The sequence below is a fragment of the Macaca nemestrina genome, chromosome 18 (assembly GCF_043159975.1).
Source record: "Macaca nemestrina isolate mMacNem1 chromosome 18, mMacNem.hap1, whole genome shotgun sequence".
NCBI lineage: Eukaryota > Metazoa > Chordata > Mammalia > Primates > Cercopithecidae > Macaca > Macaca nemestrina.
Genome location: NC_092142.1, coordinates 49588088 through 49603711, shown reverse-complemented (window position 1 = coordinate 49603711; position 15624 = coordinate 49588088). Strand labels below are relative to the sequence as shown.

The following is a 15624-nucleotide window of genomic DNA, read 5'->3' as shown; positions in this document are numbered from 1 at the left end:
GGATTTTAGCCTCTCTGCTGCTTTTTTTTTTTTTTTTAGGTGGAGTCTCGCTCTGTTGCCCAGGCTGGAGTGCAGTGGTGTGATCTTGGCTGACTGCAACCTCTACCTCGTGGATTCGAGCAATTCTCCTGTCTCAGCCTCCTGAGCAGCCGGGACTACAGGCATGCGCCACCATGCCCAGCTAATTTTTGCATTTTTAGTAGAGACAGGGTTTCACCATGTTGGCCAGGATGGTCTCGATCACCTGACCTCGTGATCCGCCACCATGCCCGGCCCACTGCTGCCCTTTTTTAGGTCCTCTGTGCAAGGCATATACCTTAAAATGATTTACAATGGCCCTGACAGCCCTTAACCCCACCCAAACTGCTCATCAGCACCTTTGCCCAAACAGATGTCCCAAGAATGGGAGGTGTATGTTCTCCTGATCAGAAAAGTTGGACTTTCTCCTAATCTTAACCATGAATCTTTACACAATTCCCAGTTCTGACAGTCCTGAGGTTGACAAAGACCAGGAAGTTAAGTAATGGTGACTGAAGCTCCCTCAGCCTGCGGTGTAGAAATAAATGCGCCTGTACCCAGCCCCACCCTGCCATGTCTCAATACAACCAGAGTGGTGCCCCGCGTGCATCCTGTCTGCAGCCCCAGTTTTTAAATCCTGCAATATTGAGAACCTTTGAAATTTAATAAAAGGCTAAACGGGCACATCCAGCTGCAAAAAACAAGATTGACAAGATCAAATTTTGTGTCACCTGTGAAAAACCCTGGCCAGTTGTGGTTTGCTGTACCAGCGCTGGGAGGCACACTTGGGACTGATACACTCTTGTTGAATTTCTCGAAGAAGGCGTATCAGTGTTGCAGTTCCAAGCATGTCAGGCATCCAGAGCAGCAGTGAGGGGTAGCTTCTAGTACTCAATTGTTTGCTCAATGTAGAATGCTTTGGTGGTAAAAGGACGTCATTTAATTTCATGTTGCAGTTAGGAAAGCCAAAAATCAGGGTGGTGGCCTGCCCAGAATCACACAATGAGTCAGGGCTGAGCTGAAGCCACAGCCTGGGTGACCACTTCTCTGTATTCACCCTGTCATTCATTCACGCGTACAATGGCTTACTGAGCACCCACTATGCTGCAAGCGCTGTGCTAGGTGCCGGGGACACAGATGATGATACAGACAAAGTCCCTGCCATTGTGGCATTTGAGACAGGAAATGCACAAGTATACAAATAAGCAAAACAAGGACAGATCCCAACAGAGGGGTCAGGTGAAGGCCGCAGGGAGAAGCGACAATGAAGCTGCCGCTTCATGAGATGAGATGAGACGAGACGAGACGAGACGAGACGAGAAAGCCAGAGATGGAAAAACCAAGCGGAGGGTATTTCCAGCTGAAGGAACTGTGAGGACAAATGCACGTCTGAGCAGCAGTGAGCAGTCTGGGTCGGCTGGTGTGTGGTAAGTGACACTGGGAGTGGACCGAGTGACAAGCGGGAAGGCAGATAAGAGGCAGATCATGGAAGCCTCAGCAGAGAGTTCGAATTTACTCTGAATGCAGTGGGAGGCCACTGAAGGGTCCAAGCGAGATGGAGAGGTGCTCTGATTTTGAATTCTAGGAGAGGCATCAGGTTCTGAGACACTACTAGCATTTCCCCTTTCTCACTGCTGGTGCCTCGTGGTGACCCTCCTCGCCATCTGGCTTCAGCACTGCAACGGAGGATGCCCACTCCGTGTCCCCCGCATGACGATGGGACCTTGCCTGCCTGTTATGAACTGAATATGTGCCCTCCAAGTTCATATAGTTCATATATCAAAATCCTAACGAAAAAGGTGAGGCCTTTAAGAGATAATTAGGCCATGAGGGTAGAGATCCCTGAGCACTCTCTAGCCCTCCTTCTGCCATGTGAGAATAGAACAAGAAGGCAACCATCTGCAAACCAGGAATCAAGCCCTCCCCAGACACTGAATCTGTTAACATGTTGATCTCGGCCTTCCCAGCCTCCAAAACTGTAAGAAAGAGATGTCTGTTGTGTAGGCCACCCAGTCTGCGGTGTGTTGCTACAGCAGCCCAAGCTAAGACACTACCCATGTCTTCTGCCTCCACCACAGAGACCTCTGGCTGCAGAGAAAAAGCAACATCCAACAGGTGGCCATGCGTGGCATCTTCCGGTCACTCTGGTTCAGCCGGGTCCTACCTATGTGGGCCAGGCCCCTCTCCATCAGGGGGTTTCCAAGAAACGTCTCCTTTCCCCATAAGAGGAAGCAGCGGCAACCACACATTTTCCCCCTGTGGTTGCCTTTTGCAGCGTGAGAGGCCTACAGGGCCGCAGAGAAGGGCTTAGATTCCACTCTGGTGTCTCGCAGATTCCAGGCCTGGGCAGCGAGTAGGCGAGAAAACTGGAACGTTACGGGGCACAACCCAGGGAGGAGAGGGCGCAGGGCATTCCAGCCTCACTGGACACAGGGAGCCACACCACCAGGCCCTCGGCTGGGCAGGGGGAGGCGGAGATGACTGAGGTATGGCCCCTGCACTTACGGGGTGCCCCAGCTAGCAGGCCAGAGGCACAGCATTCATGGCACTCCTCATGAGCTCCGCCCAGAGACAGACCTTTGCAGATGTGGAGGTTCTTAATGACAGTGATGGCACTGCAGAGAGGTGGGATTGCAGGGCATGTCAATAAGCAAGGTCAATAGGTAAACAGGGACATTATAGAGCCTCCAATGAAAAAGACAAGCGATAACGGTTTTAGAATAATAAGAACTGCCAGCACTTGTACAGCACAGAACAGTGTTGTTCTAAGTGTTTGGCTCATCTGAACTCCTCTTGAGGTTCACAAGCCTATGAGGTTGTTGCAGAAGCAAATACAGGAGAAATCTCCATGCCCTCCAAGGATGACACTGGCTCAAGGCAGAATGCTTTGGTACTAGGAGGGCTTCATTAAATTTCATGTTGCAATTAGGAAAGTCGAAATTCAACCATATCAAAGCACTAATATGGTTCTTTAAAGTTGGCAACTTCTATTCATCACAAAACTCCATTAAGAGAGTACAAAATACAAACTGCAGGATGGAAAAAGATATTGAGAAGCACATAAACCCAAATGAATACATAAAGAACACCTACAAACCATTAAAAATAATCCAGTCAATAATGAGCAATGGCCTTGAACAGACACTTCACTGGAGAAGGTATAAGGACGGCAAATAAGCCCATGAAAAGATACTCAACATCATTGGTCCTTAGGGAAATGCAACTTAAAACCATGATGAGAGACCACTGCACATTAATGCGGTGGTACACTGAAAAACACTGACCAGGCCAGGCACAGTGGCTCACATTGGTAATCTCAGTGCTTTGGGAGCCCAAGGCAGAAGGATTGCTTGAGGTCAGGAGTTCAAGACCAGCCTGGGCAACGTAGTGGCCATCATGGTCTATCTCTACAAAAAAAAAAAAAAAATCTATTAGCCAAGCATGGTGACATACCTGTAGTCTTAGCTACTCAGGAGGCCGAGGTGGGAGGATCATTTGAGCCCAGGAGTTCTAGGTTGCAGTCAGTTATGATGGTACCACTGCACTCCAGCCTGGGTGATAGAGTAAGACCCCGTCTCTAAGATAATAAGAATAATGACCATATCAAGTGTAGGTGAGAAGGTGGAGCACCCAGAATTCTCATACACTGTTGGTGAGAATACAAAATGGCACGGTCACTCTGGAAAATATTTGGCGTAATCTAGCACAGTTGAAGCTATCCATACTCTGAGACCCAGCAATTTCACCTCAGATAAGTACACGGACTTGGAGAAATGTGTAAGAATATCATCAGGGGCATTGATCATGATGGCCGTCCTAGGGACACCCCAAGTGTGCATCAAAAGACAGTAACGACAAAAAAAGATAAATGGCAATGTATTTAAATAATGTAGCAACAGAAAACCAAACACCGCATGTTCTCACTCAGAAGTGGGAGTTGAACAATGAGAACACATGGACACAGGGAGGGGAACATCACACACTGGGGCCTGTCGGGGGATGGGGACCAAGGGGAAGGAGAGCATTAGGACAAATACCTAACGCATGCAGGGCTTAAAACCTAGATGACAGGTTGATGGGTGCAGCAAACCACCATGGCACATATATACCTATGTAACAAACCTGCACGTTCTACACTCATATCCCAGAACTTAAAGTAAAATAAATAATAATAATAATGTAGCAACACAACAATGGAAATGAAAAAACTAGCTACCCAGAAATGCATCAGTGAATCTTAAACACATAAATGTTGCATGAAAGAAGCAAGGCACTGGAGAATACACACAGTATGCTTGGCTCAATTTATATAAGATTCACAAATTAGTAAAATGAAACTGAATTGTTTGAGGATCTCATAGGTGGTAAATTTCTAAGGAAAAGCAAAGTAGTAACCCCCATCTGAATCAAGACTGTGACTACTTCTCATGGAGGGGAAGGGAATCGTGGCTCAGAAAAAAACATGTGGTAAACTTCTGGGAGAGCCAGCAAAGTTCTTTTTTTTTTTTGTCTGATTTCCTCTCTTGCTGTCAAGGTCACAAAGATGGGTGGCCATGAATCACACCACTGCCCTGGGGTTTCGCTTCCCTGGTACTTTCTGTTGGTGGTGATGGATACAGCTTTGCTCAGAGAAAAGGCGCCAGATGGAACTGTAATTCCACGCCACTGCTCTTCTATGTCAGTCACTGGCTCTGTGTCCCACCAGCTCTGTGACCCAAGCCTCGGTTTTCCCATCTGTTCAAGGGGCATGACGGTCCCCATCATGCTTAGCTCATAGAGTAGAATAATGAACGTGAAAGGGCTCTGAGAGCTAATGCCTGAATGCCAGAGATCAACGGGGATTTGAAGGACAGCCAGACCGCTGCAAGGCTGCAGGGAGAGTGAGGCTGAGTTAGACCCCACAGGGCTGGCCCTGCACTGCCTTGCCGTTCCCTGCGCTACCCGGAAGAAGAGGTGGCAGGCTGTCAGTTGAGTTCAATATACCATGTTTCACCAGCCAATAGGCTGGGGCGATCAGGAGCAGGTCACACAGCCTGTTTCCTGTTTTCAAACGGGGAACTTAGAAAGTGTCAGTCCCTCGGCTGGTCGCCGGAGCTGAGAACCAAGAGCTCGAAGGGGCCATGTGACACTCCTCCCGGACCCCTGGACACGCACAGCCCCAGAGACTGGAGGTCAGTATTTGATCCCAAACTCAGCTGTCCTCTGCCTGCTGTGGCCTGAGTCCCCTCCTCCTGGGACCCTGCCTGGCACCTGTTGGGGGCAGGGTGGGAGGGGAAAGGATTAGTGACAGCCACTGTGTCTGGAGCTCTCCTTAGCGCAGTGAGGCAGAGGAAGGGACAGCTCCTGGACCCTCCATCACCTCCATTCCTTTTGAGATGCTAGGCGCTTGGACGACCCATCTTGGGCCTGGAGAATAAGTCATCACACCCGTGTTTCTCAAAAAAAAAAAAAAAACGGTGTCAGGGAATCCCTGCGTCAGCATAGCTTTAGGGGACTCGTGGAAAATACAGAATCCAGGTCTGTTCAATGACACTTTCCTGTGTTAGGAGCCAGGAAACCTGCTTTTGAACAAGCCCCTGGGATCCCACCCCCACCCCACCAGGGGATTCTTACGCACACTGGGTTGGGAGCCCCTGGCTTTGGCAAGGCTTCTCAGGTGAGCGTCCAGTTGTTGGAGGGCACCCACCCTTTCCCCAACAGAGGCAGCCACACATCCAACGTCCGGGGATCTCCTGTCTCCCAGAGTGGGCCAGGGGCTTTATTTCACCCCCTAGAGGCTCGTCCCCCATGAAAAGTCCTCTGCAGGCCTTCAGAAAGATGGTGTGGCCTCTGTGTGCCCAGCAGAAGAAGGACTGGACTTGGCAGTCAGCTTTTGGAGAGGGGGGTGGTCAGGACACCTGGGGACAGGAGGAGGAGAATGACTGTCTATGCACACAGAGCGGGAAGGTAGAGGGGACTGGGAAGCTGCTCTGTTCCCTGGGCCAACTACAGGCCTCCAGGCCAACAGCACCAACATTTATAGTATTTTGTTATAAAGTCAAGAAATCTTTGCTACAGAGAGTGAGGAGAGGGGAGGAAAGGGCCATGGAATCGTCTATGTGGCTGTCCCCAGAGAGCTTTTAGAGCGACGGGATTGCTTTCCCATTTCACAGATGAGGACACTGAGGCCTGGAGAGGGATAGGAAGCTACCCAAGACCCCACGGATACACCAGTGCACAACTCTTTCCTTCCCCTTCCTCTTTAAATGGGTGATTCCCAATGAAACCTGTAAGAGACAACTATAAAGGAGCTGACTGTGGCTGCTGAATTTGATTTTTATTCTAAGGCCTGGTTTCATAATCAGCTTTCTCAGTCTTTTCTGGAGTGTGAAGCTGAGGCATCATTTCTAGGGTCTTACAGGGTCTCTGGGCCAATAGTGCCCTGCTCCTCATCTGGAGCCAGCTGCCTGGTCATGCAAACAGGTCTGCAAAGGTTGGGGCCCCTGAGGCCAAGGGCACTCACCATCACCCACTTTACAGAAGTGCTGAGCATAAGAGTGCCCTGGGCCCCCAAGAATCCCAGCCACCAAGAATCACATAGACCACCCGCTGTCTCACTTAGACACCTACCAGAATGTAGGAAACCCATCCCTAGTCATCCATCATCTTATCAACAGGATGAGGCTTGTAGCCACACTTTTCAGGTGGGGAAACAGAAGCCTAGAGATATTAAAGCACTTGCTTAAGGACACACAGTTGGTCAGGATGGAAGGCAATGTCTCCTGACTCCCTGACAGGGACAAGAGACAAGCGAGAGGTGCCCGTGACAGCATGCTCAAGAATGTGCAGCCCTGGGCCAGCCAGGCCCCTGTTCTGTGTCTCTGTTTGCCCATCTGTAAAAGGTGAGGTTGGATCAAGGGTCCCTAAGGGCCTCCCACTGGACGGCTATGCAGAGCCACATGGAGAAGGCCCCAGGGTTCCTTTCACCCACACAGCAAGCACTTCCCCATGAAGTGCAGACTCTGGGCCCCAGCTGACCTTCCCTCTCCCAGGCCAGGAGCTCTCATCCCTGGAGAAAGGGACAGGCACTGGCTGTGCTCAGGGACATGCTTGACCTCCACCCCCGTCTGTGCTCAGGGGGTGCCAGGGAGGCATTGGCTCTATCTTTCTCTAGGCCGTAGTCAGCCCAGGGGTTCAGATCAAGGGCACAGAATCCAACAGACCAGAGTTCAAGTCCCAGCTCTACCTCTGTGTTCCACCAGCAGCTTCCTCAGGTCCTAGTAGAAAAAGGTGAGGTCACTTGCACCTTCCTTGTCTTGAATTTCCATGCCTAACCAGTATACCACCTACTCGCTCCAGCCTAGCTTTAATTGTCCCTTTTTCTAAGTTGTCTCAAACATTTGTAATTCTATTCCAATCCACCTTAATTTAGTCATTTAATTCGCAAATACTTCTGGAAACATCTAGCACTTACCAGACACTAAGAGCGGGGGTACTACACAGTCTCCGGAATGGACAGGGCCCTGAACTGAGGCTTCAGAGTCTGCCTGACTGAATCCTCACCCCAGCCTTGCGAACGTGGGTTCTGTTATTATCCCCAATTTATGGGAAACAGAAGCACAGAGAAGTTGAGTCACTTGCCAGCTACCAGGTCATCCCATCCACTTATCCAGGTCACAGACGGAGTTATTATGTAAACCGGATCCCAGCTGCCTGTTCTCCCTCCCTGAGTAACGTGGAGAGAATTCTGAAGTCAGCCCAGCCTGGGTCTGTATCCTGCCCACCACTCACCAGCTCTTTACCTTCGGCAACGCTAAGTCTCAGTTCCCTTATCATAAAAGGGAGCAGCAAACAGTCCTGAGTGCAGACAGTGGTCAGGTTAGCGTGAGAGTGTGTGTTGGGTGTCAAGCGCACCGCCAGCACGTCACAAGCACTGGAGACAAACTCAGCTTTGCTTGTTGCGCACACTCACCAGCTGCGTGACTTTGGGCTAGACCTCAGTTTTCTCATCTGTTATGTAGTGGTAATGATAGACTTTTGTGAGCATTAAACTAGATTAGGGGCTGTGAAGAACCTAGGTGGGTATGAAGTGGGTATAAGCTATCAGTTAATTTTGCTGATAGATAGATAATTGATTGATTGATCGATAGAAGATTCATACCAGTATCTACCTGCTCTGAACACTGAGCTTTCTTTTTTTCTTTTTGAGATGGTCTTGTTCTGTCATCCAGACTGGAGTGCAGTGGCGTCATCGTAGCTCACTGCAGCCCCAGTCTCTTGGGTTTAAGGGATCCTCCTGTCTCAGCCTCCCAAGTAGCTGGGGCCACAGGCATGCATCCTGGACAATTTTTGTTAATTTTTTCTAGAGACGGGAGTCTCACTACATTGCCCAGGCTGGTCTCAAATTCCTGGGCTCAAGTGATCCTCCTAACTCAGCCTCCCAAAGTGCTGGGATTACAGGCATGAGCCACCGTGTTCAGCTTGAACACTGAGACTTCATTCGCATGTGTAACATAAAAGTGAGTGTCTGCACAAGCCAGCATCTTTCGCTCGAGTAATCACTAAAGCCAATACTTTTGCTTGAAATCATCTCATTTAAGGCCGGGCGCGGTGGCTCAAGCCTGTAATCCCAGCACTTTGGGAGGCCGAGACGGGCGAATCACGAGGTCAGGAGATCGAGACCATCCTGGCTGACACGGTGAAACCCCGTCTCTACTAAAAAATACAAAAAAAAAACTAGCCGGGCGAGGTGGCGGGCGCCTGTAGTCCCAGCTACTCGGGAGGCTGAGGCAGGAGAATGGCGTGAACCCGGGAGGCGGAGCTTGCAGTGAGCTGAGATCCGGCCACTGCGCTCCAGCCTGGGCGACAGAGCAAGACTCCGTCTCAAAAAAAAAAAAAAAAAAAAAAAGAAATCATCTCATTTAAAACTCTGAGCAATACGTAAGGATCACCTCAATTATACATGGATCATCACAATAGGTGAAGGGTCTTCTCTGCCTTGGAGTAACCTGCCCAGCAAAGGGGCAGACCCAGGTCTGGGATCTGGCAGCTGGGAGAGTGGGGAAGGTTGAGCCGTGGGGCCATTGTCATTCCCTCTGACTGCCAGGAGGGGGCATGACACAGCTCCTAGGCACCCCAGGAGACACCGGGAACCCCAACTGGAGTGGGTACTCACTGTTCTCTTGTTCCTCTGGCAGGCTTGGAGCATGGCAAGTCCAGAGCACCCTGGGAGCCCTGGCTGGAAGGGACCCATAACACAGTGCACAGCAAGGACCCAGCAGGAAGCACCAGCCGCTGGCCCTGACCTCCCGCACCCAGGACCTGACAGGCATTTAGGTGGGCTTGAGGCTTGAGACTCGGTCTGGGGGAGAGGTCTGAAGGCATTCAAAGTACAAATGTGGGTCACTTTGGCGGATATAGCAAGAGGCCCGGGCAGCTCTTGTAACTTGGGTTATCCCAAAGCAGACACTGAGACACAGATTTGGTGCAAGCTGTTTATCTGGGAGATGGTCCTAGGAGTCACGGCAGGGGAATGGGAATGGCAGAAAAGGGCAAGAGGCCAGGGCAGGACATCAGTGAACAGATAGGCATGATAAGTGGCTGAGGCTCAACCCTAGCGGGGGTCTTCTGGGAGACCCTGGAATATATCTCTGGGTTGTGCTATCCTGGGGTGAGGAAGCCGGGCTGTTATCTACCAGTCCCGCCCTGCAGAGGAGAAGGGACGCTCCTGGGCCTGCTGCTATGGCCCTAGAAAGCCCTCAGGGAAGCCAGTGGCATGTTCTGGAAAAGTAGGTGCCAAGAGGGCATGGTCCAGCCTGGGGCATGGACAGCATCTGCTGTAGTGCCATCTCCTGGAACAAATCTTTTCTTACAATCCTTCAAGATGTCCTCTACTCAATACCTGCTCTGTTCCTGGCCCTATGCAGGGCACTGGGGAAACAGAAACAGGAACAAATCAAACACTGCACTAGTCCTGAGGTTTGGTAGAGAAACAGATCAGTGAAAAATAGATGTGCCATGCAAAACAAATAAATAAAATGAAAAACTATAGGAACAAGGTGGGAGGCTCTTACTCTAATGCCAAGGGGCATGTGCAGTGATGTGGGGGCTTGGTCTTGAAGGGTAGACTGGAAAAGGGCTGGGAACCATGCCCTTTGCGATAAAATGCACAATTATTTGCGCTTCTCAAGAAGCTCAGAGGGGCGCAGGGCTCAAGTGGGGTTTAAGAAACACTGTGTTCGTTTTCCAGGCATGGAAATAGAGGGTTGGATGCCAGGCAGAGGAGTGCACGTCCAAGAAGAGCCTAGCATGTGAGCAGTTAGATGAGAAGGTTAGGAAGGGCCAGCCCGCTGACGCTGGAACATAACATCCTTATTGCTGCCTCCCCTGCCCACTGATGTGTGCTCAAGGAGTCCTGGCGACAGTCACAAAGTCAGGGCTGCAGGGAGCACAGAAACACACAAGTCAGTCTCTGCTTGTCCAGAGCGGGGATTTCACCATGGCCAATCTGCAGACCAGAAGTGGACGATGCAAAATGCCCACACCACATTCCACAGCTAAGAAACCACTTGGGGGTGATGGGCTATTTGAGATTGTCAGTGGTAGGGTGGATTCTGCCAGGCTGGGCACAGAGGTCTGTCTGATGCCCCAATTGGGCCTATCAATGGTGGAGTGGGAGAGAGGGATATTCAGTACTCTTTAGGAGTTCTGATATCCCATCTCAGATAGACCCAGCCATCTCCCCAAGCCATGCCTCAAAAGTGCACTGAGAGGGTGCAGATCCTTAAGGGTGTTGTCCTTCCAGACATGCATAGTGGCCTGAGCTCCAACTCCAGCATGACCACGCGGGAGCTCCAGCAGTACTGGCAGAACGAGAAATGCCGCTGGAAGCACGTCAAACTGCTCTTTGAGATCGCCTCAGCTCGCATCGAGGAGAGAAAAGTCTCTAAGTTTGTGGTAAGCAGAGATCGGGAAATGGTGGAGCCTATCTCACTCTGCTTCCTTCCCGGCCCTGAATAAGTCTTGTGGGGCCTCAGGTTTCCCAACTATGAAATGGGTCAGCACACTTCAGGCTCAGCACCTGCTAGGGTCTGTGAGGATTCGAACCATGGAAGTCATGCTTCTTGGTCCCAAGAAGGAAATAGCCCAGTTTAATCCCATCTTATCGGGTGTCGGTCACCTGTGTCCTTTCTTCACCAATTTTGCCATATCCCTGTAACCATTATAATTATTACTACTTATTTTTTCTTTAAATTGGATCACTTTTTAAAAACACAAAGTACATTTATTTCAAAGAGAAATACCTTAAATGGAAAACCAATATCACATGGCACAAAGAAAAAGTAACATACTAGAAAAGTCGAAACAAGGAAAATCAATACAAGGAAAGCTATGCGCTGTTATTAAATTCTAGCTGGGTACTGTGGCTTCAGGAAAGCCCTGCGCCTGGGGGCTGCTCTCCCTGTTAGACTGGAATTTTAGCTTGTGTTAAGGAGATGTTAAAGACTGCCTAAGAGCCACACTTCATCCTTCTCCTTCACTTACCTGGGACCAGGATAAATAACGAAGCTGCCATTGAATGCCAATGGCATGCTGGGCACAGCTCCATGTGGTTTCAGTACATTAACTCATTTAATCCTCACCGGGTGAGGTAGGCACTATGCCTCTCCTTGTTTTATGAATGAGAAAAGTGAGACTCGGAGAGGTTAAATTACTCATCTAAAACAACACAGCTAGACCATGGTGGGACTGTAATTATAACCCATGCAATCTGGCTCTGGAGTCAGATGCATGGGTTATAATTGCCCTTAATATATAATTGCCTGTAATCAGGATTCTCTTGAAAGAGAATTGAAAAGGGATGATTTTCTTACCATATAACGGCATCACCAGTGTACCTAAATGATGTTATATTGTACCTAAAACTAACTCCCAAATGTGAAACATTTGGAAAACACAGCATCTCAGTTCAGAAAAAGGAGGCCCAGTTTTAGCAAGTAAAGCCAAGAGCGACCCCAGCAGCCTGCAGGGCAGGACCCTCTGCCCTTTTCCTTCCCAGATGTCCCCACCTTGCTGTGTTGTTGTTCCAGGGTTGACTCAGCTGATGTCAATAGTAATTTAAAACACAGTGGCTCAGGCCTGTAATCCCAGCACTTTGGGAAGCCCAGGTAGGAGGATCGCTTGAGCCCAGGAGTTCAAGACCAGCCTGGGCAACACAGCCAGACCCCATCTCTAAAAAAAAAAAAAAAAAATCAGCCGGGTAGTGGGTGTGCCTGTAGTCCCAGCTAGCTACTCAGGAGGCTGAGGTGAGCGGGTCACTTGAGCCCAGAAGCTCAAGGTTGCAGTGAGGTATGATCGCATCACTGTACTCCAGCCTGGGTAACAGTGCGAGACCCTGTCTCTAAAATTTAATTAATTAGTTAATTAATAAACAGAATTGCATATAAGGATCGCCCGTTTTCAGGGCATGCTTTACACCGGCCTGGTTAACTTTACTCTCGGGGTACTGCGTCCACCGCAGCCCCCGCCAGGAGGTGGCCACGGCTCTCTCTGGTTGCGCCCTAGGTGTACCAAATCATCGTCATCCAGACTGGGAGCTTTGACAACAACAAGGCCGTCTTAGAACGGCGCTATTCCGACTTCGCAAAGCTCCAGAAAGCGCTGCTGAAGACGTTCAGGGAGGAGATCGAAGACGTGGAGTTCCCCAGGAAGCACCTGACGGGGAACTTCGCGGAGGAGATGATCTGCGAGCGTCGACGCGCCCTGCAGGAGTACCTGGGCCTGCTCTACGCCATCCGCTGCGTGCGCCGTTCCCGGGAGTTCCTGGACTTCCTCACGCGGCAGGAGCTGCGCGAGGCGTTCGGCTGCCTGCGGGCCGGCCAGTACCCGCGCGCCCTGGAGCTGCTGCTGCGCGTGCTGCCGCTGCAGGAGAAGCTCACCGCCCACTGCCCCGCGGCCGCCGTCCCGGCCCTGTGCGCCGTGCTGCTGTGCCACCGCGACCTCGACCGCCCGGCCGAGGCCTTCGCGGCAGGAGAGAGGGCCCTGCAGCGCCTGCAGGCCAGGGAGGGCCATCGCTACTACGCGCCTCTGCTGGACGCCATGGTCCGCCTGGCCTACACGCTGGGCAAGGACTTCGTGTCTCTGCAGGAGAGGCTGGAGGAGAGCCAGCTCCGGAGGCCCACGCCCCGCGGCATCACCCTGAAGGAGCTCACCGTGCGAGAATACCTGCACTGAGCCGGCCTAAGACCCCGCAGGGACGCTGGAGATTTGGGGTCACCATGGCTCATGGTGGGCTGTGTGGGGTTCTTCTTCTTCTTTTTTCCTTTTTCCTTTTCTTTTTTGTTATTTGAGACAGTCTTGCTCTGTCACCCAGTCTGAAGTACAGTGGCTCAATTATGTCTCACTGCAGCCTCAAACTCCTGGGCACAAGCAATCCTCCCACCTCAGCCTTCCAAGTAGCTGGGAAACAGGTGCATGCCACCACACCAGGCTAATTTTTAATTTTTTTTTTTTTTTTTTTTGTAGAGACAGGGTCTCTCTGTTGCCCAGGCTGCTCTCAAACTTCTGACCTTAAATGATCTTCCTGCCTCCGCTTCCCAAAACACTGGGGTTACAAGTGTGAGCCACCACCCCTGGCCTGGGGTTCATTGTTAATGGGAAAAGCCATTGGGGGCTCTAACTCACTGGGTGACTTTGAACAAGCCCATCCTCTGGTCCTCAATTTCCCCATCTGTATCAGACAGAGGTGCTCCTGGGACCCCTTGGAAGCCTCTGCTTGTGTGCCACGTCCCCTTGATGCCAGGGCCACTTCATCTCCAAAACACAAACCCAACTGCCAAAAACATCCAGACCAGTGTCCACCCCACCAGTGTCTTCATGGGAAGCTGGAAGAGAAGTTTACCTCGCACATTCTAGACAAAGCTAGAATTTCCTTGAAGACAGTTCTCTCCAGCTGCTCCAAGGCTTTTCTCTCTGTTCCTTCCACCTCAGAATTGCTTTAAAATATTCCCATCCATTATCCTAATACTATCCTAGTATTCTAGCCCTTCCCCCTTACCATGTAGACCTGATGAAGCAAAACAAATCTCACCTACTGCCCTCAAGAACAGCCTCTACACACACACACACGGTGGGAGTTGTATGCCATCCTTTTGAAGGGTGGGAGGACCCTGGGCCAGAAAGCAATAATGGCATAAGATTCTGTGATACAAGGCATTTTTGGCAAGGGAAGTTGCCAACAATTTTTCTGGCTGGGATGGCATAGCACACTGTCTAGGGGTGGATCTTCATTCATAAGGCAGCTGTTTCCTGAATGGCTTCCCTGGGTTATGTAGAAACAGCTCTGGGGGGAGTTGATACAACATACTTAATGGGGCTTCTGTGTAGAAGAGACTGAATCCTCAACACTGCCCCTTTTGAGGATCTGTGATCCTGGAACCTCTCTGATGGACTGGGATACCCTTGACTGAGGTCTGCTGTCTGGAAAGGACACCACAGGCCCAGAATGAAGGGGCATCTGGACCAATGACCTAGATTCAACACAGGGCTTGGAGCTGGTGGTACAGTCTGGTTTTGGCCCAATGTATGTTGGAGGCTGGAAGCCCCTGAAGACCTAAACTGCCTGGATGAGCTCATTAGGGTGCATTAAAGAGTCTGTAATTTGGGAACCTTATTGTGCAGCACCACTTAAGGGGAGGGACTTGGCCCAGCAAGTGATCACTCTAGAATTGGACAAGTATACACTAGACTGCACCAGAATCTGTTCAACAGCGACACCTTGTGGTAACAACTGTAGACGCCCCATCAGGCTTGATGGGAGACTAGAAACAGACTTTCTTGTGTTTGGACAGATATCCCTCAAATCTCCCAATCTACTCTAGGGAAAAGACACTTCAAGTGAGAGATATTGGACTTCTTGAAAATCTAGGCCTATGGAAAATTAAAGTGTTAAATGGAAAAATTAAAGAGCTACGAGTCTATTTGTAATGACAGAACAGATTATAGTGATTTTGTCAGTTATTTCTTCAAATCTAAAATGCTGTCAACTCTAAGATGCACCAAATGTTTACTAAGAAAGAAAAAATACCCAACATGGACAGTTTAATGCGGTATTCCAGCAAAAAAACACCTGGAAAACCAAAGAGTTAGACCCCTGATATAAGGATTAATACCAAATAAACCTGTTGTACAGGAGGGGACATTAAGAAAATTCACACAAATCAAACTTGGCACTGGGTGGAGTACAGGGAACTTCCTCTAAGAGTCTGAACTGCAAGCTGGCACTCACCCATGTTTTAGGGCTGAATACACGCAGCGTGGTCCAAAATCCCTCAAGCACAGAAATCATGTTAAAGTGGTCTCAGATGGAGGTGTTCCAGAGGCCTCAAGACCTGGAGATCTTCAGGTCTTCCCTGGGACTGAAGGATGTCAGCATCAAGCCAGGCCTATAAGGAGTGTAGGATCCCATTGAGTTCAGAGGTGCTGAAACGTGAAAAAAAAGAGTGCATCTCAAAATCACAGATAGATGATATGTGTGTGTGGGGTGTGTGTGTGTGCTGTGCACAGAGAGAGAAAATACTTATATGGGAGTAAAGGAGCCTATAGAATCACATGGGGGGCTCCCCATCA

General features: G+C 50.1%; 2 protein-coding genes across 4 annotated transcripts in view; one reads left to right on the top strand and one right to left on the bottom strand.

Moving 5' to 3' along the window:
* Positions 1–15624, bottom strand: part of LOC105492256 (nucleotide binding oligomerization domain containing 2) — a 70727-nt gene that overhangs the window by 46842 nt on the left and 8261 nt on the right. The window contains exon 2 of one of the 2 annotated variants that reach the window (XM_011759308.3): positions 15284–15477. In XM_011759308.3, coding sequence (XP_011757610.1) covers positions 15284–15343 — 60 coding nt within the window. In that variant the 5' untranslated portion in view covers positions 15344–15477. Of the gene's footprint in view, positions 1–15283; positions 15478–15624 lie in introns of those variants that run through there. The other variant, XM_011759304.2, reaches the window with a different exon arrangement.
* LOC105492257 (sorting nexin 20) lies at positions 1096–14997 on the top strand. 2 transcript variants are annotated; one of them, XM_011759312.3, is made up of 4 exons: positions 1096–1445; positions 9195–9333; positions 10802–10953; positions 12562–14997. In XM_011759312.3, exons 2-4 carry the CDS (start codon positions 9204–9206, stop codon positions 13228–13230), a joined length of 951 nt encoding a protein of 316 aa, XP_011757614.1. In that variant the 5' UTR covers positions 1096–1445; positions 9195–9203; the 3' UTR covers positions 13231–14997. The 2 variants fall into 2 exon arrangements, with proteins under 2 accessions (XP_011757614.1, XP_011757613.1); XM_011759311.2 differs by lacking the exon at positions 1096–1445 and adding an exon at positions 5053–5189.